The sequence below is a fragment of the Hemiscyllium ocellatum genome, chromosome 13 (genome assembly GCF_020745735.1).
Source record: "Hemiscyllium ocellatum isolate sHemOce1 chromosome 13, sHemOce1.pat.X.cur, whole genome shotgun sequence".
Classification (NCBI taxonomy): domain Eukaryota; kingdom Metazoa; phylum Chordata; class Chondrichthyes; order Orectolobiformes; family Hemiscylliidae; genus Hemiscyllium; species Hemiscyllium ocellatum.
Genome location: NC_083413.1, coordinates 6,061,730 through 6,088,043, shown reverse-complemented (window position 1 = coordinate 6,088,043; position 26,314 = coordinate 6,061,730). Strand labels below are relative to the sequence as shown.

The 26,314-nt window shown below is 43.2% G+C and overlaps 1 protein-coding gene across 3 annotated transcripts in view; it reads left to right on the top strand.

The window, feature by feature from the left end:
- The window catches only part of gk5 (glycerol kinase 5), an 84,151-nt gene that overhangs the window by 35,375 nt on the left and 22,462 nt on the right, over nt 1-26,314 (top strand). For all 3 annotated transcript variants that reach the window (XM_060834505.1, XM_060834504.1, XM_060834506.1), the window contains 7 exons: nt 5,377-5,508; nt 11,704-11,779; nt 14,718-14,779; nt 14,985-15,058; nt 17,304-17,364; nt 19,007-19,133; nt 20,723-20,827. In XM_060834505.1, coding sequence (XP_060690488.1) covers nt 5,377-5,508; nt 11,704-11,779; nt 14,718-14,779; nt 14,985-15,058; nt 17,304-17,364; nt 19,007-19,133; nt 20,723-20,827 — 637 coding nt within the window. The remainder of the gene's footprint in view (nt 1-5,376; nt 5,509-11,703; nt 11,780-14,717; nt 14,780-14,984; nt 15,059-17,303; nt 17,365-19,006; nt 19,134-20,722; nt 20,828-26,314) is intronic.

The window sequence follows — 26,314 nt, the reverse complement described above, 5'->3', positions numbered from 1 at the left end:
ATACAATCCCCTACCATTACAACCTTATTTTTCTTACAGAAACCGGAGATCGATTTCTAAATTTCCCACTGACTATTGGGGGCGCGGGGGCATATAGTACAATCGCAACAACATCCCTTTATTTCTCAATTCCACCAAAAGACTTCACTGGATGATCTCCCAGGAATAACCTGCCTAACTGCAGACGTAATGTTTTCCCTCACCAAAAATGTCACTCCCTCTCCTCTCTTGCCTCCCTTTCTATCCTTCCTTTAGCATCTACATCTTGGAACAGTTAAGATGCCGCTCCTGGCCCTCCCTGAGCCATGTTTCTGTAAGAGCGATGTTCTCCCAGTCCCATTTTCCCAACCATGCCCTAAGTTTACCTATCAGACCTTTTGCATTGAAGTAGATGCAGTTTAATTTCAGTCTTACTTTTTTCCTGACGAAGGTCTTATGCTCAAAATGTCGACTCTCCGGCTCCTTCAATGCTGCCTGACCTCCTGTGTTTTTCCAGCACCACATTCTTGACTCTGATCTTCAGCGTCTGCAGTCCCCGCTTTCTCCTTACCTTGTCCTTTGCTGAGCTCTTGTCTGTCTTGACTATTTGACTTGCTCCCTTTACCAGCCTCAGCCATTTCTAGATTAGATTACTTACAGCGTGGAAACAGGCCCTTCAGCTCAACAAGTTCACACCAACCAGCCGAAGCGCAACCCACCCATTCCCCTACATTTACCCCTTTACCTAACACTACGGGCAATTTAGCATGGCCAATTCACCTAACCTGCATATCTTTGGACTATGGGAGGAAACCGGAGCACCCGGAGGAAACCCACGCAGACACGGGGAGAATGTGCAAACTCCACACAGTCAGTCGCCCGAGTCGGGAATTGAACCCGGGTCTCTGGCGCTGTGAGGCAGCAGTGCTAACCACTGTGCCACCCTGCCGCCCACATGCTGCTCTTTTCTCTTATCTCCTGCACCCCAGCCCCCACCCCCATTAACTTTAACTTTAAAGCCTCATAAGTAGCACCAGCAAATCTCCCTGTAAAAATATTGGTCCCCTTCCAGTTCAGGTGGAAACCATTCCTCTTATCCAGGTCATTTCTACCCCTTGAAGAGATCCCAATGGTCCAAAAATATGAATCCTTGCCCCTGCTCCAGTCCTTCCATCTCACATTCATCTGCTTTATCCTACACTCTCCAGCATATGGCACTGAGAGTAACCTTCTATCTAATTTCCTGGATTCTGTCTGCAGAACCTCTTCCTTTCCCTGACCTATGTGGCTGGTTCCAACATGCACAAATTACTGAAAACCAAACATAAGATTTGTTGGTGCTACACGTTGAAGCTTTAATATCTATGGGATGGTGGGGGCTGGGGGTGCAGGACACTAAGAGAAAACCAAACGTCGGATGGATCCGTTTTTGTCCAATGTGTACAGGAGGGTTTCCTGACACAGTATGTCGAAGCGCCAACAAGAGGGGAGGCCCCACTGGATCTGGTGCTTGGTAATGAACCAGGCCAGGTGATTGATTTAGTTGTACGTGAGCACTTTGGAGAGAGTGACCATAATTCAGTTACGTTTAGTTTAGCGATGGAAAGGGATAGGAACATGCCATAGGTCAAGAGTTATTGATGGGGCAAGGGCAATTATAAAGCGATTAGGCAAAATTAGGATGCATAGAATGGGGTAGCAAAATGCAAGGGATGTAAACAATGGAGCTGGTTTAAGGAACAGATATTGCGTGTCCTTGATAGGTATATCCCGGTCAGGCAGGGAGGAAGTGATAAGGTAAGGGAACCATGGTTTACTACAGAAATTGCATCTCTTGTTAAGAAGAAGAAGAAAGAGGCTTGTGTTGATGAGATGAGATGGTTGAGATGAGGCGATGGAGAGTTACAGATCAGCTCAGAAGGATTTAAAGAGAGTTAAGAAGAGCAAAGAGAGGTCATGAGCAGTCTTTAGCAAATAGAATAAAGGAGAACCCTAAAGCTTTCTATAGGCATGCGAGGAATAAAAAGGATGACGAGGGTAGGAATAGGGCCAGTCAAAGACAGAAGTGGGAAGTTGCAGGTTGACCCTATGCAGATCGGAGAGGTACTAAAAGAATATTTCTCATCGGTTTTCACTCAGGAAAAGGTGAATATTGTAGAGGAGAAGAATGAGGTATGAGATATTAGACTAGAAAGGATCAAAGCTAGTTACAAACCAGTTATCGATTCTAGGAGGAGTGAAAGTAGACACGTCCCCTGGGCCAGATGGGATTTATCAGGATTCTGTGGGAAGCTAGGGAGGAGATAGCAGAGCTTTTGGCTTTGATATTTGAGTCATCATTGTCTACAGGTTTGGTACCAGAGGACTGGAGGATTGTAAATGTTGTGCCCTTGTTCAAGAAGGAAAGTAGAGATTACCCAAGTAATTATAGACCAGTGAGCATTCCTTCTGTTGTAGGAAAGGTTTAGGTAAGGATTGTAAGAGATGAGATTTATAATCATCTAGCAAGCAACAGTTTGATTTCAGATAGTCAACATGGTTTCCTCAAGGGCAGGTCGTGTCTCACAAACCTCAGAGTTTTTTGAGAAGGTGACCGAGTATGTAGATGAGGGTAGGGCAGTTGACGTGATATACATGGACTTCAGTAAAGCCTTTGATAAGGTTCCACGTGGTAGGCGGTTGGAGAAAATGCAGAGGTGGGGGGTTGAGTAGTTTTGATTAGAAACTGGCTTTCTGAAAGAAGGCAGCGAGTGGCGGTTGATGGAAAATATTCAGCCTGGAGTCTGGTTACTAGTGGTGTGGCACAAGGATCTGTTTTGGGACCACTGCTGTTTGTCATTTTTATAAATGACTTAGACGCAGGCGTAGGTGGATGGATTAGTAAATTTGCCAATGACACTAAAGTCAGTGGAGTAGTGGACAGTGTGGAAAAATGTTACAGGTTGCAGGGGGACTTGGATAAACTGCAGAATTGGGCTGAGAGGTGGCAAATGGAGTTCAATGCAGCTAAATGTGAGGTGATGCACTTTGGGAAGAATAACAGGAAGGCAGAGTACTGGGTAAATGGAAAGATTCTTGGTAGTGTGGATGTGCAGAGGGATCTTGGAGTCCATGTACAGAGATCCCTGAAAGTTGCCACCCAGGTTGATAATGTTGCTAAGGCGGCATACAGTGTGTTAGGTTTCATTGGTAGAGGGATTAGGTTCCGGAGCCGCAATATTATGCTGCAACTATACGAAACGTTAGTGCAGTCACACTTGGAATATTGTGTACAGTTCTGATTGCCATATTTTGGGAAGGATGTGGAAGCATTGGAAAAGGTGCAGAGGATATTTACCAGGATGTTGCCTGGTCTGAAGGGAAGGTCTTATGAGGATCTGTTCTCATTGGAAAGAAGAAGGTTAAGAGGGGATTTGGTAGAGACATACAAGATGATCAGAGGATTAGATAGGGTAGACAGTGAAAGTCTTTTTCTTTGGATGACATCAGCTTGTACAAGGGGGCATAACTATAAATTGAGGGGTGATAGATTTAAGACAAGTGTCAGAGCAGATTCTTTACTCAGAGTGGTAAGATTACAATAGGATCTGGACCAGATGGACCAATTTGCTGAGGAGTGGCAGATGGTGTTTAATTTGGATAAATGCGAGGTGCTGCATTTTGGGAAAGGAAATCTTAGCAGGACTTATACACTTAATGGTAAGGTCCTAGGGAGTGTTGCTGAACAAAGAGACCTTGAAGTGCAGGTTCTTAGCTCCTTGAAAGTGGAGTCACAGGTAGATAGGATAATGAAGGAGGTGTTTGGTATGCTTTCCTTTATTGGTCTGAGTATTGAGTACAGGAGTTGGGAGATCATGTTGCGGCTGTACAGGACATTGGTTAGGCCACTGTTGGAATATTACGTACAGTCCTGGTCTCCTTCCTATCAGAAAGATGTTGTGAAACTTGAAAGGGTTCAGAAAAGATTTACAAGGATGTTGCGAGGGTTCGAGGATTTGAGCTACAGGGAGAGGCTGACCAGGCTGGGGCTGTTTTCCCTGGAGCGTTGGAGGCCAAGGGGTGACCTTATAGAGGTTTACAAAATTGAGGGGTATGGATGGGGTAAATAGGCAAAGTCTTTTCCTTGGGGTCGAGGAGTCCAGAACTAGAGGGCATTGTTTTAGGGTGAGAGAGGAAAGATATGAAAGAGACCTACGGGGCAACTTTTTCACTCGGAGGGTGGTACGTGTATGGAATGAGCTGCCAGAGGAAGTGGTGGAGGCTGGTACAATTGCAGCATTTAAAAGGCATTTGGATGGGTATATGAATAGGAAGGGTTTGGAGGGATATGGGTCAGGTGCTGGCAGGTGGGACTAGATTGGGTTGGGATATCTGGTCGGCATGGGCAGGTTGGACCGAAGGGTCTGTTTCCATGCTGCACATTTCTGACTCTGACCTGCCAATGTAGTTAATTCAGCCACATTAGGGGGGTTTAAACAATCCTTTGATAAACACATGGATGATTTTGGATTAGTGTAGGGGAACAAGCTGAGAATAGTTCACAGGTCGGCAGTTTGTAGGTAGCACGGTGGTTAGCACTGCTGCCTCACAGCGCCAGAGATCGGGGTTCAATTCCCACCTCAGACGACTGTGTGGAGTTTGCGCATTCTCCCCATGTCTGTGTGGATTTCCTCCAGGTGCTCTGGTTTCCTCCCACAATCCAAAAATGTGCAGGTTAAGTGAATTGGCCATGCTAAAATTGCCTGTAGTGTTAGGTGAAGGGATGAATGTAGGAGAATGGGTCTGGGTGGGTTGCGCTTCGGCGGGTCGGTGTGGACTTGTTGGGCCGAAGGGCCTGTTTCCATACTGTAAGGAATCAAATCTAATCTAATCTAGGTCAGTGCAACATCGAGGGCTGAGGGCCTGTTCTGCGCTGTATTGTTCTATGTTCCGTAATACAATCTGCTCAAAGCGCAGAACTAGCACAATCCTACTGCTCTGGGATACCATGATATTAAACATCCATCAAAAGTGGGATTAGATTACTTAGTGTGGAAACAGGCCCTTTGGCCCAACAAGTCCACACCAACCCGCCGAAGCGCAACCCACCCATACCCCTACATTTACCCCTTACCTAACATTACGGGCAATTTAGCACGACCAATTCACCTAACCTGCACATTGTGACTGTGGGAGGAAACCGGAACACCCGGAGGAAATCCACACAGACATGGGGAGAATGTGCAAACTCCACACAGTCAGTCGTCTGAGTTGGGAATTGAACCCGGGTCTCTGGCGCTGTGAGGCAGCAGTGCTAACCACTGTGCCACCGTGCCGTACTTAGAAATCTGATTGGGTATATGAATCGTACATCTTTGGAAAGTAATTGGTTGTTTTCCTTCCTTGCTTTCATTGCAGGTGGTTCATAAATCCAGTGGATTACTCCATTTTCTGACCAGGAAGAAGCGCTTCCTAGCTGCAAGCGTGGTCCATTTCTCTACCCAGCATGTATCCATTCGTCTAGCCTGGGTTCTCCAAAATATCAAGCAGGTACGAGCACATGGTGCCTGGTGTTGGTGGCTGCTGAGAGGTCACCCTCCCGGCTGTTACACTGCAAAAGGGTGTTGAAGATATTTTTGCTTCGTGGTATTGTGTTCTTTTTTAACAAAAAACTATTGAATACCCCAGGCAACAATGCACAGTCTACTGTAATAGAATTGTATGTGGTGAAAAACAGCCAAGTGGTAGGCCAAGCCAAAGCATCATGGTTAGGTCTTAAATGAAAGAGCTTTCTATTTTCTTAATAGAATCTCTCCGGTGTGGATGTTTGTGCTCTTCCAGCACCACTAATCCAGAATGCAGGCTATTTGGCCTATTGAGTCCTTGCCATCCCTCAGAGTATCCCACCCAGACCCCACCATCAACCTACTCCTGTAACCCTGCATTTCCCATAGCTAATCCACCTAGCCTGCACATCCCTGGTCACTGTAGGCAATTTAGCATGGCCAGTCCACGCAGACACGGGGAGAATGTGCAAACTCCACACGCAGTCGCCCGAGGCTGGATTCGAACCTGAGTTGCTGGCGCTGTGTGAGGTAGCAGTGCTAATCACTGAGCCACCTGCTGCCTGAATCTCAGTAGTCTCTTTTGAAATCTCGAATCCTAAAGCACCTTTTTATACACACTGACTATTTCAGACATTGAGTTCTGAAGAAGGGTCATTGAACTCGAATTGTACTTCACTCTCCACAGGTACTGTTCAACCTGAGTTTCTCCAATTTTTGTTTTTTTTGTTTCAGATGTGGTGTTACCTTTTGATGATATTGGAAATTACGCGGATGTTTAAAAACCATACACATTTCCATGTAATTTAGCTCACTATTTGTCTGGAAAATTTCCTATCCACTCAAGAATCTGGTTGTGTTTTTGTCATTTTAATTTCTTGCAGGCAGGTCAGACTCGACCTACCCATACGATCTCAGACCCTTTATTTCCTTCCATTGCTCTTGTATCTGCGTATAATCCATCTGATCACAGTCCAGGGCCAGTTCGTATTGTTTAATCTGTGTATTAGTTTAACCCCTTTGTTACTCTAATCTCAAACATTTAGTGACGTAGTGTATGTTTTCAGTGCTACAGTTTCAATTTCCTCCTCTGGTATTGCAACAAAAAAGGTTTTCCTCTGAGTTTAAAGCCTGTAGCATTGTTACTGTCACCAAAGTCACCAGATGACCATTGAGTTCCTGCTTATTCGAGACAATGATTTGTACTTTAACTTGGCAGTCACCACACCTCGGGCAAGGGGATAGGTTGAGGAGAGTCCTTCATAATAACCTCGGCTGGTGTGGGAATTGAACCCATGGTTTTAGCATTATTCTGCATCACAAACTAGCTGTCCAGCCTCCTGAACTAAAACTATGCCCTCGTGTGACAGCCTTAAATAAAATAAAGAACTGTAGATGCTAAATATCTGAAACAAACACATACTGTTGGAGAGCCTCAAACAGGTCTGGCAGCATCTGTGGGAGGGGAAGACAGAGAGAAATAGAGTTAATGTTTAGAGTTCACTGACCCTCCTTCAGCCTCCAATGTTTTGAGATTGTGGGGCCTGGGTAAGGTGACGAATGAATGTACCGCTCTCCAGTGGCACGAATGAGTACTACAACCTCACGTTGCATATCCTTCACATTTCACCCAACAGCCTGTATAAGAATGGGACAAGGAAAGGCCATTCAGCCTATCAGCTGTGTCCATGTCTCTGAGCTGCTGTGTTCTGTGAGCAACATCTTGATGGCAGCAACTAAACAACCAGAAAGCCTCCATGATATACATGTACGTTTTTTTGTCAGAAGTGGCAGAATCTAAGTTTTTTTTTATTTATTCAGAGATGGGATATTACTGTCGCTGGCTGGGCCCAGCATTTATTGCCGGTCCCTAGTTGCCCCTTGATAGGGTGGGGGTCAGCTGCTTTCTTGAACCCCTGCAGTCCACCTGCTATGGGTTGACCACAATATCCTTAGGGAGGGAATTCCAGGATTTTGATCCAGTGACAATGAAGGAACAGTGATCTATTTCCAAGGTGGGATGGTGAGTGGCTCGGAGGAGAACTTGCAGGTGGTGGTGTTTCCATGTGCCTGCTGCCCTTGTTCTTCTTGATGGAAATGGTTGTGGGTTTGGAAGTTGCTGACAAAGGATCTTTGGTGAATTTCTCGGTCCATCCTGTGGATAGTACACACTGCTGCTACTGAGCATCGGTCTTGGGGAGAGTGGATGTGGTTCCAATCATGTCTGAAAATGTGTTGCTGGTCAAAGCACAGCAGGCCAGGCAGCATCTCAGGAATAGGGAATTCGACGTTTCGAGCATAAGCCCTTCATCAGGAATGAGAGAGAGTAGCCAAGCAGGCTAAGATAAAAGGTAGGGAGGAGGGACTTGGGGGAGGGGCGATGGAGGTGGGATATCATGTGGGCTGCTTTATCCTGGATGGTGTTGGAGCTGCCCCCATCCAGGCAGGTGGGGAGTACTCCATCATACTCCTGACTTGCACCTTGTAGTTGGTGGACAGGCTTTGAGGTAGGACGTGAGTTACTCACCGTAGTGTTCCTAGTCTCTGTCCTGCTCTTGTTGCCACTGTGCAATTATGTCCAATTGAGTTAATTAAATATGTGAGCCATCTAATTCATCACAGACTGAGATAAATGGGGAAGCAGTGACATATTGCTAATGTGACTGGATTTGTAAATCAGAATGTCAGGTTAATGTACTGGGAACGTGGGTTCACATCCCACTATGACAAATGGTGAAATCTGAAAGAAAATAATAATTTAACAGCAATTGTGAAACCATTATTGAAGGTCATATAATATCCTTCAGGGAAGACCAGCTGCCACCCTTACCTGGTCTGGCCTACACATGACTCCAAGCTGAAGAGATCACCTCTGGCCAATTAAGAATTTGTCTTCTTTTATTCATTCATGAAATGTAGGTGTTGCTGAGTAGATGGGCAATAAATGCTGAATGAGCCAGTGATGCACAGTGCCAATGGAAAAAAACAAAAATAGATTAACCTTTCAGAATTTTGAACTGGAATCTGAATAGAGCAATAAGTTGCTCCAAGTATATCACTGTTTGTTCTGCAAGTTTGCCCTTTGACCCATGCTGCTAATGTCCCTTTAAGAACATGTACATTTTAAGCTTTGGTGTTCTGCAGGCCACAGCCCCCCTCCCCGAACCCAGTCTCCACCGGCCCCCTCCCTGAATCCGGTGCCACAGACCCCCTACTCAAACTCAGTCTCCACAGCCCCCCTCCCCGAACCCAGTCTCCACCGGCCCCCTCCCTGAATCCGGTGCCACAGGCCCCCTTCCCCAAACCCAGTCTCCACCGGCCCCCTTCCCCAAACCCAGTCTCCACCGGCCCCCTCCCTGAATCCGGTGCCACAGGCCCCCTACTCAAACCCAGGCTCCGCAAATAGCATTCCCCTTTCTACATGAATATAATAGTTACTTAATAAAGGATTTGCATATTTTATTTTAAAATTCTATAAATGTTGTCAGATTATCTGCAACCTCTGATTATTGCTTTCAATTTTTTTCAAGCATTCTTGAAGTTATTTCAAGTTTTGACACCATGTATAATTGCACTAACTGAGCACATTTTGTGCAAAGCTTTCTCCTTCTTCAGTCAGTGTTTTGACCAAATTAGATTTCACCTCTTTTGAGATGAGCTTGCTTTGTTATCTATAAAATTTCAATGCACTGTTATGGAGGCTTCAGTAATGCTTTCCCACAGTAAACTTGTGAACAGCCCCTCATTTCTGCTACGCCAACAAATTGCCATTTCTTTCAAGTGAAGATGATTTCAACCCCAAGCCTTATAATCAGAAAGAATCCCCTAACCAGAGGGATGACCAGTTAGAAGTATTGACATGATGAAAGGTTTCGATGGTGGATTGTGGAGAGAGTATTTTCTTTTACAGGGCAAAGAGAGATGTAAGATTGGCAAGAAATCCAACAGGCAGTTGAGTAGAATCTCCAATATGGGGGGGGGGTAATAATGTGGAATTTAATGAGTGAATTGGAGAGTATAGATACATCTTAAGGGGGAAGCTGGATAAACACTGTCAGAAGAGATGGTTAGTGTAAAAAGTGAGGTCTGCAGATGCTGGAGATCAGAGCTGAAAATGTGTTGCTGGTTAAAGCACAGCAGGTTAGGCAGCATCCAAGGAACAGGAAATTCGACGTTTCGGGCCAGAGCCCTTCTTCAGGAATGAATGGGTGGAGCGGAGGATCCGGAGGGAGGTCCGTTGCTGGAGGCTTCGGATTTGTTGTAGTGCTGGAGGCTTTGGATTTGTTGTAGAACAAATCATTCCTGATGAAGGGCTCTGGCCCGAAACGTCGAATTTCCTGTTCCTTGGATGCTGCCTAACCTGCTGTGCTTTAACCAGCAACACATTTTCAGCAGAAGAGATGGTTAAGATGGTTAACGTGATGAAAGATGGGAGGAGACTGGAATGTGTTGTATTTGAGTCTGAGAGAGTTGATATTGAAGTGCCATAAACTTCATCCACTTTGTGGGCAGAACAAATCAGAAGCTGATAAGTATCTGATCCTCCTAAAAGTCTAATAATGTCTATTATATCAAAGTAACCTGAAACTTGCAGTGAATTAGATGTCATTAACCGCAAGGGTCCCTTTTAGTTAGACCAGGAAACCGGTTTCCTCTGTCAGGCAACACCGAGCAGTTCCTGCAGTTTCTTCCACTTCAACAATGGCAGCAGCTCAGTGGGTGTTGGGCATGGTCATGTGACTGATTGGACCATCGCACAATGGATTGTGTCACTTCACATTCTCTGTGGCATATTTAGTGTAATCTTATCTCAATGTTTTGTGGGGTTAGCTCAGTTGTCTGGTTTGTGATGCCAACAGCATGGTTCAATTCCCGCGCCGACTGAGGTTACCATGAAGGACTCTCCTCCTCAACCTCTTCCCCTCGTTTGAGTTGTAGTGACCTTTGAGTTAAACCACCACCAGTCATCTCTGTCTGACAGCAGCCCTATGGTCTGGTCGGGCTATGGTGATTTTTACCTTTTCTAAATGTTCTGTCCCTTATATTCAAATTCTGCTGAAATTTCAATCCCTAAGCAGATTTTAAATCAATCTTTTTGTGGGATTACATAACTTGACCTGACTTCCTGATCTCTGTGCCATTGTTAAATAAAGGGAGGGCCTGTCTTCTCTGGCTCTGAGTAGGTGAACTGTATTGTCTGTAAAGAAGTCATTTTAAGGGTTCTTCACAGTATTGTGGTGGGGGAGGGGGATATTTCTTTCCAAACACACAGCCCAATTGCTGTATCCAATCCTGGGGTTGAGGGTGCACATCCTGAAGTCATGGATCTCCTTGAGGTATGTTCCCCCTCTACTGGATAATATTATACAGGTGCTAATATAATTTAGCTGTCCCCTGTCAAAACTCTGTGGCCTGTCTTAAAATGGAAATATCATACTCTTCCAGCATGGCTACCAATTCGGGGAAAAATAGTAGAGGTTACGATTGGGGGAGAAAATTTAGCATTTTGTTTGAAATGCCGATTGTCATCCACTGCAGAAAGGGACTTTATCCTTTTTGGAATGTTCAATCAGCCATGATCTTATTGAATGGCAGAGGAGGTTTAAGGGACTGAATGGCCTACCCCTGTCCTCATTTCTCCCAGTTCAGCGTCGATCAGAGGCGTACCTCACACTGTCCTCGTTTTTAATTCAAGGTATAGCTCTTCTCAGGACAGGACTCTGGATCCAACTTTGTGGTTGTAATTACCTAAACACCATATGTGTTTGTATTTGAGAATCATTTTGGTGAGTTACACTGTGCTGTCTTTAACAAAAACAGAAATTGCTGGAAAAGCTCAGCAGGTCTGGCCGTATCTGTGGAGAGAAATCAGAATTAACGTTTTGGGTCTAGTGACCCTTCATCAGAGCAGGACCCAAAGCGTTAACTCTGATTTCTCTCCACAGATACTGCCAGACCTGCTGAGCTTTTCCAATAATTTGTTTTTGTTTCTGATTTCCAGCATTCTCAGTACTTTTTTTTATTTTGTGCTGATTAATTCTTTGAAGACAGAAACTATATCACGTAACATCATGAAAGTTCCTCCTGTGTTTAATAGCCCAGGAAAGGAAGAGAGGGTTGATATCACAAGTGAATGTTGTTTTGAGAGTGCTATATATTCACTGTAGACCTCTCCTTACAGGTTCAAGATGCTGTTATTGAAGAAAACTGCTGTTTTGGTACCATTGATACATGGTTGCTATACAAATTGACAAAAGGTAAGCTTTTCCTTGAAGGCAAAATGTAAAGTAACTTATTCTAAAGGGCATTGAAGCAGCACATTCAATACAATGATTTGTTCAAATCTGCTTGAAGCCATAATTATGAATTGCATGTTCTGTAATTTTGTATACAATCCACAAACACTTAATACATACCAATTGGGAGAGTGTGCCTGTTTGTGATGTGTAAGACATCATATTTGATTCTCATTTCTCAATGTTATAATGCAACCGATGAAACATGCCATAAATAGTTCCTAGAATGCATAAATGACTTGGATATTTTCTTTGAGAAATAACACAGTTGTTTTTGAGTACTGTTTTTCCGGTTCTTTAGAGCACCTATATTGGCCTATTACTTTACCCACTTTCTAAGTATCTATAAGTAAAATTGATAATCAAATCAAGTTTTGAACAAAGAAAAGGGAAAATAAAATCCTATTCCTATCTTCCAGTAAGTCCCCTTTGCACAGCTTCTAAACTTTCCACACTGCTTCCCTCTCTCTTTCTTTAGAACCTTTTTAAAAAGTTTGTTTTTCAAGTTTGATCCTTAAGCTCTGGTAATTTATCTTCAGTGCTAATGATCGACTGAGCATCCCAGCTCTTGGCTGTGGGCCATTGTACTAACAATATTGAAGCCTAATAGTTATTATTCATTGGAATATTAGTAAGTAAAGATGTTTTAAATTAGTAATCCTTTGCAATTTCCTGCTTCCATCTGTATTACTTTGTATCCTTATTATCAACTCCACACCTGAATGTACAACAGTTTTTGTTCCATCTTTATCAACATTCACGATGCATATAATGAAAACTTGAAACCCTAGAACAGTACCCTTTATACCACTCTCATGCTTTCATACATAAAATAAAGATAAAGTCACCATCGTCCTCGTGGACCAGAGGGCTGCTCTTTCATGAGGGAGGGATGACTGATTGTGATCTAACCAAAGGGTCACCACAACTCACATGCGGCAAGAGGTTGAGAAGGAGAATCCTTCGTGGTAACCTCAGGCCAATGCAGGAAGTCTGAACCTGCTTCAGAAAGACCACTATCATCCTGATGTCAAAATAAAAATCAGGCACGTGCCTCAGTGACTATCACCCAGTGGCTCTGACTCCATAATTATGAAGTTCTTCGTGCTGTTCGTCATGGTTCACATCCATCTAGCCTCTTGCGTTGCCTTGATCCTTTGCCAACAGCACAGCAGGTCCGCAGAAGCCATCTCCCTCTCTGTACACTCATCCCTGCAACATCTGGATATTAAGGCTACCTAGATCAGGCTCCTACTTAATGACTACAGTTCTGCCTTCAACACAATAATTACAAACAAACTCATCTCTAAACTCTGCGACCAGGATCCAGCCCTCCCCTTATTAACTGGGTCCTCAGCTTTCAGACCTATCGAGCACCATTAGTGAGAATAGGTGACAATACCTCCTCCACCATCGTCCTCGACACCGGGGGCCCCCCCACAAGGCTGCGTACTCGGACCCCTACTATACACCTTGTACTGTGTGGCCAAATTCCATTCCAACTCTCTTTAGAAGTTTGATGACACTGTTGTGGGTTGATCTGAAACAATGACAGAACAGAATACAGGAGAGATTGAATGCTTAGCCACACGGTATATGATGACAATCTCCAAAATGAAGAAGCAGAGTGGAGGGCACACCCCTGTCTGTATCAATGAAGCTGAAGTGAAGATGGTCAAGAGCATCAAATTCCTGGGAATGACCATCACCAACGTTGATCTGCCCTGGTCCACCCATGTTGACACACTGGTCAAGAAAACACAACAATGTCTCTACCACCTCAGGACGCTAAGGAAATTCAGCATGTCCACAAAGACTTTTACCAATATTTATAGATGTGCGATAGAAACCATCCTGTCTGAATGGATCATGGTTTCGTTTGGCAACTGTTCTTCCCAAGGCTGTGAGAAACTACAGAGAGTTGTGAACACAGCCCAGTCCTCGTGCAAACCAACTTTTTCCATCCACTGACTCCATCTATATTTCCCATTGTCTTGGGAAAGCGGCCAACATTGTCAGGGCCGGCCACCCGAGTTATACCCTAAATCATCGGGCAGAAGATATAAATGTTTGAATAAGTGTACAAAGAGCTGCTTCCCTGCTGTTATCAGACTTTTGAATGGACCTGTCCAATGTTAATGTTGATCTGTCTCTGCACCTTCTGCAGCTATAACACGGTATTCTGCAGTCAGTTCTGCCACCCAGAAGCAGTCTGTTTGGTACAGTCTGTCCGTGTAGCACCCAGAACAACACTTCACATGTTCTGTGATACAGTGAAAAATCCGTTGAACCCACACCAGTGATGGTCTACATCACAAACCTGTCATTCAGCCAACTGAAGTAACCAATCCCTCCCATAATATATAAAAATACATCAATATCTATCTTATTAGAGATTTCCTCAAAATCTACATTTAGTCAGACAAGATACATCTGAAAAACAAACCACTTTATGATGTGGGTGATGGTGGGTTTATTGCCCATTTCTGGTTGCTCTTGAGAAGGAGGTGGTGGTGAGCTGGTGCTTTAACTGTTGCAGTCCCTTTTTTCTGTTCCTTGATTTTACTGGAACATTTCCACTGCCTGCTCATCCTTATTGGTCTACGTTTATCCATCTGTAATCATTTCTCTCATCGTTGTTAACCTTCTCTCTCCCCATTTCCAGTCCTTTCTAAAGACTATTTAATCCATAATAAACTTCTGATAATGACCAGTTTGTAGCTCCTTCTCAAGAGTGTTGCTGTGTTAAAGCCTTTGAGCTGAATCTATGCTTCGGTGCGCATCCTATATGACAAATAATTGAGTTATTATAAGATGTTTCTTTAATATCAAAGGTTAAAGTTAATATGCTGACTATTTCCATTTTAATTATATTCCTTGTGCTGTTCCTTATATGTAGGTGCTGTTTATGCTACAGATTACTCCAATGCAAGTACTACAGCACTGTTTGATCCTTATCAGGTATTTTGACTTTTTTTTTCTCTAAGCTAAAAATTCATTTTCATTTCATGAGGAATATTTCTAATTTGAACATAATTTTCAGTTTATAGGTGTTCAATTATGCTATTTTTAAAGGTACATTGCATCGAAATTTCTTCATCTGAAGAAACAGTCTCTAATTTAAGGCAACATGCAAGATTATAACAGTTGGTGTTTATCATTTTAGTTGTGTTGGAGTAAATTCCTTGCAAACCTTCTTTCTGTGCCTGTGTCCATCCTCCCTCCAGTGAAGGACACCAGGTAAGAATCCTGAACTAAGTATCACCAATGTTGTATTACTGCTATACTGCAGACTAGTTAAAATCATTGCCTGACGTTTGACAGATTTTGTGATTCTGACTGAAAATTGAGTGGAATTAAAAAGTTGCAGTTGCAAAATTAACTGCATGCGGAGTGAAGGGCAAATAGATGTTGATAGCACAGAACTTGATTATTTCATGAAATTCAAATGAAGAACTGGATGAAGAAGATCAAGGATAGTCAAGCCCAAATCTCATGGGGAAAGATTTAAAAGGGACCTAAGGGGCAACTTCTTCGCGAGTGTGTATGGAATGTGCTTCCAGAGGAAGTGGAGGAGGCTGGTACGTTACAGCATGTAAAAGGCATGTGGACGTAGGAATAGGAAGGATTTAAAGGGATGTGGGTCAAGTGCTGGTAAATGGGACTAGATTAGATTAGAATATCTAGATGAGTTGGACCAAAGGGTCTGTTTCCATGCTGTACATCTGTGACTATCTGAAACAAAAATAAAAATTCCTGGACAAACTCTAGTTCTGGTAGCGTCTATGGAGAGAGAAAGCGGAGTTAATGCTTTGAGTCCAGTGACCATACTTCAAAAGGTCTCTGAAGAAGGGTTACAGGATTTTTAAAAGGGTCATGCTTTTAAAGATCAAGGGTGGACCTTTTAGGACTGAGCTGACAAATTTCTGTACAATAGCAGTAAACCTGTGGAATTCAATACCACAAAGTGGTTGAGGCCAATACATTGTGTTTGAGAAAGAGGTAGTCACGAGGGGTCGAATGGTCTACTCCTCTATTTCTGTGCAATTGAGCAACGTGTATAGGAGAAATTGAAGAAACTAATTTTTTGTATCCGTATCTCAGTTTATCTTGGTAGCTCTAAGATGGAATAAATATACAGTTGTCTCCAATCAAATAAAAGGATGATGCCAATAGATAAGATATTAAAATAAATCCTATTCGGTGGTACTCCCTGTATCTTAAGGTACTCCTCGCGTGTCTATCGAGAGGTTTAAGGAGAGAGTATGGCATTGAAGAAATACCTGATTTTTAAAGAGGCATGGATAAGATGGGAGAAACTTCATCCTGTAGTGGAAAAATAAGTTCTTTTTTTTTGCACCTCTTTGTACCTCACTGAATGTCATGCCATCCATAATTTTAAATCAGTGACATGAGTTTAGGCAAATGTGTACTAGTGCCTTTGTGATTTTTTTTTTCCCCCTGAGGTGATTGTAATTTACAATTGTCCTCTTTCATCCAACCTAGGATGTTACATGTCAAACGTCTCGGCACAGCTCCTGACTCCTCAGATACTGAAGCAGCCCCTGTCCAAATGGTGCGAGATATGGACAGTATCCATAACCATGCTCTACAAACACCAGGCAATAACAATCTCAAATCCAGCCACCACCCCTTGACATTCAGTGGTGTTACCATCACTGAATCTGTCATTATCGAGATTTTGGGGATTACCATTGGCCAGAAACTGAACAGGAATAGCCATCTGAATACAGTGGCTATGAGAGCAGGTCAGAGGCCCAGAATACCAATGGAGAGTAGCTCCCCTCCTGACTCCCCAAAGACTGTCCATCATCTGTAAGGCACAAGTCAGTAGTGTGATGGAATGCTCCCCCACTTGCCTGGATGGGGGCAGCTCCAACAACACTCCAGAAGCTTGACACCATCCAGGACAAAGCAGCCTCCTTGATTGGCACCACATCCACCAGCATCTACTACCTCCACCACTGACACTCGGTAGCTGCAGTGTGTATTATCTATAAGATGCACTGCAGACATTCACCAAATATTCTTTAAATAACACCTTCCAAACCCATGGCCCCTAACCGTCTAGACTGACAGGGGCGAAGGATCCATGTGAACACTACCCACCTGCAAGTTCCCCAACAAGCCACTCACCATCCTGCCTTGTACATTTATCATTGTTTCTTCAGTGTTGCTGGGTCAAAATCCTGGAATTCCCTCTCTAAAGGCATTGTGGGTCAACCCACAGCACATGGACTGCAGTTGTTCAAGAAGGCAGCTCATCTCCACCATCGCAAGGCTAGGGGGGCAACTAGGGATGGGCAGTAAATGCTGGGCCCAGGTAGTGACACCCATGTGCCATGACTGAATAAATGAGAAGATACTGAGTGACATTTCAGTAACTAACTTGATACTTAAACTCTTGTACATTAAAAAAAAATAATGCAATTAAAGCAATGTATTTTCTCTCCTAATATTTTAGTTGCAATTTTGGATACACCGATGAAAGCATATTTGGAATCCCTATTCCGATAATGGCTTTGGTAAGTGCTGCAGAATATTAAATATTCTGAAATAATTTTATGATTTTGTACAGAGTGCCAAATAGTGTAATATCTAAGGACTCTGCTCTGGATTCTTTGTTTTCATTGCAGTTTTGCAGATGTGTATAGAATGTGTTTTCTGGTCAGCAGCTGCTGTGCATTTATTACTGAGCCCTAAAAAATTGGAAAGGCGTAGAATATAATCTTATGACATTTGACAAGAGAAATGAATAAAATTTCATGCATTCTCCATGTTTCCAAGGATAGATTTTGAAGTGACGTTTGTTTGTTGTGATGGTCAATTGGTATAATCTGCTTCACCATTCAATAGCACGACGGCTGATCCAATGTTTCTCCTGTCCATTTTTCTGTCCTTTCCCCATAACCCTTGATTCCCTTGAGATCAAGAATTTGTCTCAGCTTTGAATATACACAAGGATTCTGCCTCCACAACTATCTGTGGTAAGGGGTTCCAAAGGCGCTCAACCATCTGAGTTGAAATTCCTCCTCATTTCACCCAATCTTGGAACTGTCTCGAAATTAGCAACTTAAATGTTTTGTCTCTTTGCATGACAGAAATGCTTACCTGAAAACTGCAGATGGCACACACATTGTTTGAGTATTAGTGCTTGTTGTGTTCCAAGTCATTATCCCATTGAGTAGGATTTCCATAAGACATAGGAGCAGAAATTAGGCCATTCGGCCCATTGACTCTGCTCTGCCATTCAATCATGGCTGATAAGTTTCTCAACCCAATTCTCCCAATTTCTCCCTGTAACCCTTGATCCCCTTGATACTCAAGAATCTATCTATCTCAGTCTTAAACATACTCAGTGACCTGGCCTCCACAGCCTTCTGTGGCAGTGAAGTCTATGGATTCCCCACTCTCTGGCTGAAGAAGTTTCTCTTTATCTCCGTTCTAAGAGATCTTCCTTTTACTCTTAGGCTATACTCTCGGGTCCTGGTCACTCCACCCAACATCCACTCTGTCCAGGCCATTCAGTATTGTGTATGTTTCAATTAAATACTCTCTCTTATCTTCCTAAACTCCATCGAGTATACTCCAAGAGTCCTCAAACATTCCTCACTGGTCTTCGTATTTCCTGTCTCTCTTCCTGCCAGTGACTGGGGGACATTTAAAGTTGGCAAGAGGAGAATGGAAAAGAAATTAATTGGCTTTGAGACAGGATAAAATCATGGAATCCCTGTACTGTGGAAACAGGCAAGTGGGTCTGTACAGACCCTCTGAACAGCATCCCACCCAGACCCATCCAATTCCCCTAATCCTGCGTTTTCCTATGGCTAATCCACCTAACCTGGACACCGTGAGCAACATAGCATTGCCAATCCACCTAAACTGCACATCTTTGGGATGTGGGAGGAAATCCACACAGACATGAAGAGAATGTGCAGTCTCCATACAGGCAGTCGTCCAAGAGTGGAATTGAACTTGGGTCCCTGGCGCTGAGAGGCCACTGTGCCATGGATTTGATGGTATCTTAGGGGATATGTGAGCTTTCCAGCCGAAGAATAAGGAAGCTGTGTGGATTGTGAAAGAGTTGAATTGTCAAGGCAAATAAAAGGGATTTGTCAAGCAGTTGTATGTCAGTCCTGGTGTCACTCATTCTTTTACTATATCCAGGCAGCAGATCAACAGGCAGCCATGTTTGGGGAGTGCTGCTTTGAATCAGGAGATGTGAAGCTCACCATGGGAACAGGCACTTTCATGTCTATCAATACTGGAACCAAGCCACATGCTTCTGTAACAGGTACAGCAATCTGTTTTAATTCTTTCATCACATCAACTCAGACTCAGTCATGTTATCATGAATCAGTCAGCAATCCTTTGGTGTGAAAGTTATTGTATGACAGTTATATAGAGCAAGCAACCTATCGTTAATTGTGCAGTTCTTTATTTTATTATCATCATTCAATCGTTCAGGGACAACCTTGTAATTTACAAACATGTCGAAGTTGTGGCATTGTATGTTGGTGGTGATGTTTAGATTCTATGCTGTGTGAAGTTCCAAACAAAGACACAATGTGAAGCCAGCCTTATTCCTGGTTTGGCCAAAGTGGGTCCAAGTAGGCTGCCAAACCTCCAAAAGTGGGTGCTAGGCTTGGTAAGAATATTAACCTGGGATTTTCCATTCCAACGCCCAGGAGGTAAACCCTGGCCTTAATCCTGTCTTCAGTAATGAGAAATAACATTTGTGATGGAGCAACAAATGCTACTGGCAAAATGGGCTGAGCTCACTCCACAGAGGGGAAAGACAGGAGTCGGGCGTGTTTTGTGGCCAGGAGCACTCCTCCCTCCCTCTTCTGAAACTTAAAGACAAGACCTCCACATAAATGATTCAGTAATTAATGGACACACAACCCCTAGAGATGTACAGCGCAGAAACAGACCCTTCAGTCCAACTCATCCATGTCAAATAGATATCCTAGATAAATATAGTCCCATTTGCCAGCATTTGGCCCATATCCCTCCAAACCCTTCCCATTCATGCCCTTCCAGATGCCTTTTAAATGTTATAATTAGACCAGCACCCTCCACTTCCTTTGGCAGCTCATTCCATTAATGCACCACCCTCTGTGTGAAAAAGTTGTCCCTTTTTTAAATCTTTCTCCTCTCTCCTTAAACCTGTGACAATTGGCAGGTTGTTGGGGCTGGAGAGCCAATCAGAGCCCTTCTACCTTCAGAGCAGCACCTGTTTTTAGTAAAAGTCACTGAGAACACCTCACCAACAAAATGCCCAATCATCACAGCACTCATTTAAAATAAAACACGCTCAAAAACAAATAGCCAGGCCACCGCTGTGGGGTGGAGTCGAGGTGGCTCTGATGTGGGCAGGTCTAGTACCTGAAGGCAGCCATCCAATAGGCTGGGGTGCCAAAGGACCTGGTAGCCTGGCCCGGCCTGGGTGAGGGTACAGCCAGAGGCTGTGCCGTCAGCCTGGCCCGGCCTGGGTGAGGGTACAGCCAGAGGCTGTGCCGTCAGCCTGGCCCGGCCTGGGTGAGGGTACAGCCAGGGGCCCTCCTCGAGGAGACCTCCCCACCAGCACCTCCATACCCTGTGCTGTTTGCTTCAGTTACTCACTGACCTTTAATTCCACCAGAGTCTATGATAACACCATTTAGTTTGACAAAGCCAGTGTAGACTGATAAGAGTGGTGACCATTGTGGACAGATATTGAAGTGACTGTGAGGATGGAAAATGTATTAGTTGAAGCAAATGCTAGAAGTTTGGTAACGGCTGTATTACCTCTTCAAGTAAAATGTAAATGTGGAGCACAACAGAATGAGAATTGTTCAGTTATTGAATCAATCTTTTTATTGTATAATTTTATTAATGCAGGCCTTTATCCATTGGTTGGATGGAAGATTGGGTCTGAAATTACATACATAGCAGAAGGCAATGCTTCTGATACCGGTAAAGTAATCCAATGGGCCCAGCAGCTAGGTAAGGAGGGTTTGGACTGAGGTGCATTTTATTCCTGTCTTTAGAGAACACATCTTTAAATCTTGTTTTAGAGTTCACTATTACTACCTCTTGTTCACACTCTGTTTGAGCAATATCTGTTAGTCACTTCCTGTTCCGCTATAATGCAGTAGTTCCAGGAAGGTGTGGTGGCTCAATGGTTAGCACAGCTGCCTCACAGTGCCAGGGACCAGGGTTCGATTCCAGCCTCTAGTGACTGTTTGTTTGTGTGGAATTTGCATGGGTTTCCTCCCACAATTCAAGGATGTGCAAGTTATGTAATTGCCCATAGACTTCAGAGATGTGTAGCTTAAGTGCATTAGTCAGGGGTAAATATAGAGGAATGAGTTTGGGTGGGATACTCTTTGGAGGGTCAATATGGACTTGTTGGACCGAAGAGCTTGTTCCTACTTTGTAGGGATTCTGTGATTCCGTTCTTGTACAATCCAGTGTTATTAAAAAATTGCATAATATCACCATTTAAACTAATGGGGCTGGAATCTTGTTATAAACAATGCATGCTTTAAAACTTTGCACTTTAGAAACAGTGTCCCCAATTTGTCAGTCGTGTTAGAGCAAATTTGTGTTAATGAAACATGCGTTTTAGCAGCACAACCTGGATGTCAATAAAAACAACTTTTCTTTAATGAAGTGATGCAAGACTATGTTTCCCTTACCAACTTTTTGTTTTGTGAAATCATTTTTGCACGATAAGGTATTTTAAGTGCTGGCCATTTTTTCGTCATCCTCTAGTTATCAAGCATTCCCATTTCTAGTATTGAAAGGGTTAAAGCAGAGCCATGATCCCTTTCTTATCCTTTGTTCAATCTAAAGAACAAATTTGCAGTGATATTTTTAAGGCACAGGATGCCCTAAAGCAGTTCCTGACTAATGGATTTTGTTTTTAGTGGAGTCAATATTATGTAGATAGATGTGAGACACAGCTGTGCACAAGTTCCTACGCTCGGAGAATCAATGAGCAGGTTAGCATCCCTTTCTGTTTCAGGGAAGAAGGTTGCCAGCAGTACTGTGAGAACTCCCTTTTTGTTTTTACACTAGACATGTCCGACCTAAAGACTAAACCACTGACCATGCCGCACGCTGTCAGTACTGTGCTGCTCATGATCAAAGCTGGAGTCGGATTTAATTCTACAACCCTTTGACTCATAAACTGCCACCACGTTAATAGGTGAACACAACTGCATTTTGACCTTTGTGTTTCTACTCCACCTCCACAAAATCAACCCAACTCAGCAAAAAATAGTTCAGTTTTATCCAGATTTGGAGATGCCAGTGTTGGACGGGGTGTACAAAGTTAAAAATCACACAACACCAGGTTATAGTCTGGATACAGGTTTAATTGGAAGCACAGTGTGTTGAAAGCTGGTGTGCTTCCAATTCAACCTGTTGGACTATCACCTGGTGTTGTGAATTGTACCTTCCAATTTTTCAAGTCATTGATCACGTTTGTATGTGATCATATCATGTTGATGAATTTGCGATGTATTATCTGTGTACTGTTAAGAAAGCAGTTGTTATTAATCTGGGGAGAGTTGAAAATAGATTAACCAGAATGTTGCTGGGAATGAATGGTTTCAGTTATAAGGAGAGGCTGGATACACTGGGACATGTCATTCACTGGAATGTAGGAGGTTGAAGGGTGACCTTGTAGGGGTTTATAAAATCTTAAGGGACATGGTTAGGGTGAATAGCAGGTATCTTTTCCCTAGAGTGGGGGATTTCAAGATGGGGACACATTTTTAAAGTGATGAGAAGGATTTAAAAATGACATGGAGGAAACTTTTTTGCACAGTGGTTCATGTGTGGAATTAACTGTCAGAGGAAGTGGTGGATGCAGGTACAGTTACAAATTGTAAAAGGCGTTTGGATAAGTATGTGAATAAAAAATGTTTGGAGGGATATTGTCGACATTCAGGCAGGTGGACTAGTTTAGTTTGGGATTATGGTCTGCATGGAGGAATTGGACTAAAGAGTCTGTTTCCAAGCTGCATGACTCTATAATTGGTCATAATTCTCCAGCGTGGACTTTTAATGAAGCTAAATAAAGCTCTTATTGCATGTTCATGTTGTATATCATATACCCCGGCCATAGATCCCTTTTTTATAGCATCTTTGTTGTTTTATCAAATTGAGATGTTTTTAACATCTATATCCCAAACCCCAAATGTCTTTATTAAAATTCATTCATGGGATGTATATGTGTCACAGGCAATGGGTTTAAAAGTCACATTATATTCTGTTTCTTAATTCACGCCAGTTACCTCTTTCAACAAACTCTTACCTGGTTTGTTGGGCACAATCTGATTCTTCATTTCCATTTGGTTGTTCTGATTATCTTCTAGATCTTTCAGAATTCTATCCTTCGTTAAGATTAAGAACATAATTGGGCAACGTGGTGGCTCTCTGGTTAGCATTTGCTGCCTCACAGTGCCGGGGACCCAGGTTCGATTCCAGCCGAGGGCAACTGTTGGTGTGGAGTTTGCACGTTCTCCCGGTCTCTGCGTAGGTTTCCTCCGGGTGCTCCAGTTTCACAGCCCAAAGATGTGTGGGTTAGGTGGATCGGCCATGCAAAATTGCCAGGTTACAGGGATAGGGTTGGTTGGGGTGAGGCGGGAGGGATGCTGTCGGAGGGCCGATGTGAACTCAATGGGCTATGTGGCCTGCCTGTAAGGATTCTATGATAATTCTCCTTCTCTCAGCCCTAAATAGCATCCCCTTTATTTTTTAACTGTGCCCACTGGTTCCAGGCTCCCAACCAGGGGAGACGTCTTAGCTGCATCTATATCCCTTCAAAGTATTTTGTAGTTTTCAACATCGCTTCTCGTTCTTTGAAGCTCGCGAGAGTACAGGTCCAGTTTGTCTAATCTCTCTCCATAAGAAAGGCCCAGCATCCTGACAACCAGTCTGGTGAACTTTAGTTGCACTCTGTCTGTGGCAATGATCTCTTTCTTGAGATGAGGAGACTAAAACTGTTCAGTGCTTGAGGTGCTTACTGTTTGACTTAAGGATTTGAGTGTCAGACCTTTCTGCCAAAGAAATATTTTGCACATTTGTTTCTCTCCTACCAAAGTAAGTAACCCCATTTTTCCAAATTCTATTCCATCTGCATGTTCTTGCTGATTCTCGAAACCCGTCCAAATGTTCCTTAGAATGTTTTGTCGTCCTAATGACGCACATTCCAGCTGAGATTTGTACCATCTGCAAATTTTGGAACATTTGGTTTGTTTCCCAGTTCCAAATTAGTGTGGTGTGAACAGCAGGGACCAAAGTACTGTTCCTTATGATACCCCACCAGTCAGCTTGACTGTGTGAGACTGACCCATTTCTTCCTGCTGCCTTTTCTGTCCATTAACTGTTTGTTGATCTGTGGCAAAAGTGAGGACTGCAGATGCTGGAGATCAGAGTTAAGACTAGAGTGGTGCTGGAAAATCACAGCAGGTCAGACGTATCCAAGGAGCAGAAAAATCGACGTTTTGGGCAGGAGTCCTTCATCAGGAAATGTTCCTGCCCTGCCTGAAACGTCGATTTTCCTGTTCGGATGCTGCCTGACCTGTGCTTTTCCAGCACCACTCTCATTTTGACTCTGATCGTTGATCTGTGTCAGTAGGGTACCTCCTATGCAATGTGCTTTCATTTTGATGACCAACCTCCTATGGGGAACCAAAAAGCCCTTTGCAAATATAAAAATACTACCTCTGTCAACAGTCCTTCATCAACTTCCTTGCATCAACCTGAGACAAGTCTGGCTGGATCTGCTTCCCTGACCTTTCCCCTTGCTCCTTTCTTATGGGATAACATTTGTAAATTTCTAATCTGCAGGAATCAATCCATTCAGCATGCAAAACATTACTTTTCACTGTATTACATGCAACAGTAGTAAATAGAATCAAATAAATCCATGCTGTACGGGATTTTGGCAGATAGTTACCAATGCATCAACTCCAGCCACACTCTGGGATGGAGACTATCAAGTTTCAGCCCATTAATTCCGCTACATACATTACCTCAGCTGCCTCCAAGCGAGCCTCATGTAGGTGCTGCTGTTCTCCCTTTTTTTTGGGTCGCCATGTATGAAATAATTAGACCCCGCGCATCGGCCTTGATGGTCTCCCACATCACCGACGGGTTACTGGGCGACCCGAGTTAATTTCCAAAATGGTTTTGAATTCTTGAGAAAAATATTTTACGAATTTACTATCCTTCATTAAAAAAGAATCCATACGCCAATGTCGGGGGGTCGTTTCATTGTTCTTAGTCTTGGTTTCCATTTACACTGCAGCATGATCAGAGATTATTATATTAACCTATTTTACAGGATAGTGTGGAATTCAGAAAAACAGAGGGAGCAAAAAACATATCAAATCTAGTGTGACACTTACGTGGATTAGAATAAAAAGAAAAGTCTCTGCCTCGCGGGTGAAGGCACCTACACACCTACTAATCCTTGCTCCTTATTCAAATTCGGAAATTGTCTGGATCTAGGAGATATACCCACAGTACTCCTGGATATCCTGTCTACCTCCCGGTACATAATACAGTTGAAATCTCCTCCTATAATTGTGTAACAAGCTCTGAAAGCTATCACTTTGGAGAATGCTTCTGTTATAAATTTGAAAGTGTGCGCTGGAGGACAATAAAGATTAAAAATCCCATACTCCTCTCCATTTATAAGGGCTTTGGTCAGTATATACCATCCAGATTCATCCTTTATCTGACTTAAGATTTTGAAAGGAAGGTTCTCCTGAATGAGAATGACTACTCCCCTACCTTTTGAACTAAAAGATGAAAAGAAGGCCTGATCAAATCCTCCCTGTTGTAATTTCAAGTGCTCTTTATCCAGTAAATGTGTCTCCTGTAAGAGAGCTATATCAACCCTTTTTTGAGATTTGATAGTATTTTCTTCCAATTGATTGGTGAATTACTCCCCTTGACATTCCAGGTGCGCCACTTAATCGAATGACTAACCATAGTCGCCCAGGCAAGTCCAAGACCACCCAGGAGGAAGAACCCCACCCAAAATACCCCGAGCATAGACTGTCGAAAATTCACAAAAATAGAAGTTCTTTAATGCACTCATGACAATATAGTAAAAAACTATTTCTAAATAAGAAAAATATAAAACACCTTTAAAAGGAGACTTTTCCCCTTGCTCCCAGGGGGAAATCTCTTCCTATCAGTAAACCTATCGTATCCTGTCCCAACCAGCACCCCACCCTCAACCCAGGCACCACGTAGTAAAGTAAAGAAATCAAGTGTGCTATAAAGCTAAAGTTGAAAGGGAGCTCCCCACCCACACCAACGCCTAGATACATTTACTAAAAGTAATACCAAGTATAAGCATATAAAAACTAAGTATGATAACAGAAAAAGAAAAATCTGCTCGAAGAAAGAAATGAGGTAGGACAGAGCAACGCCACCTCCCCCCCCCCATACACATACACACACACA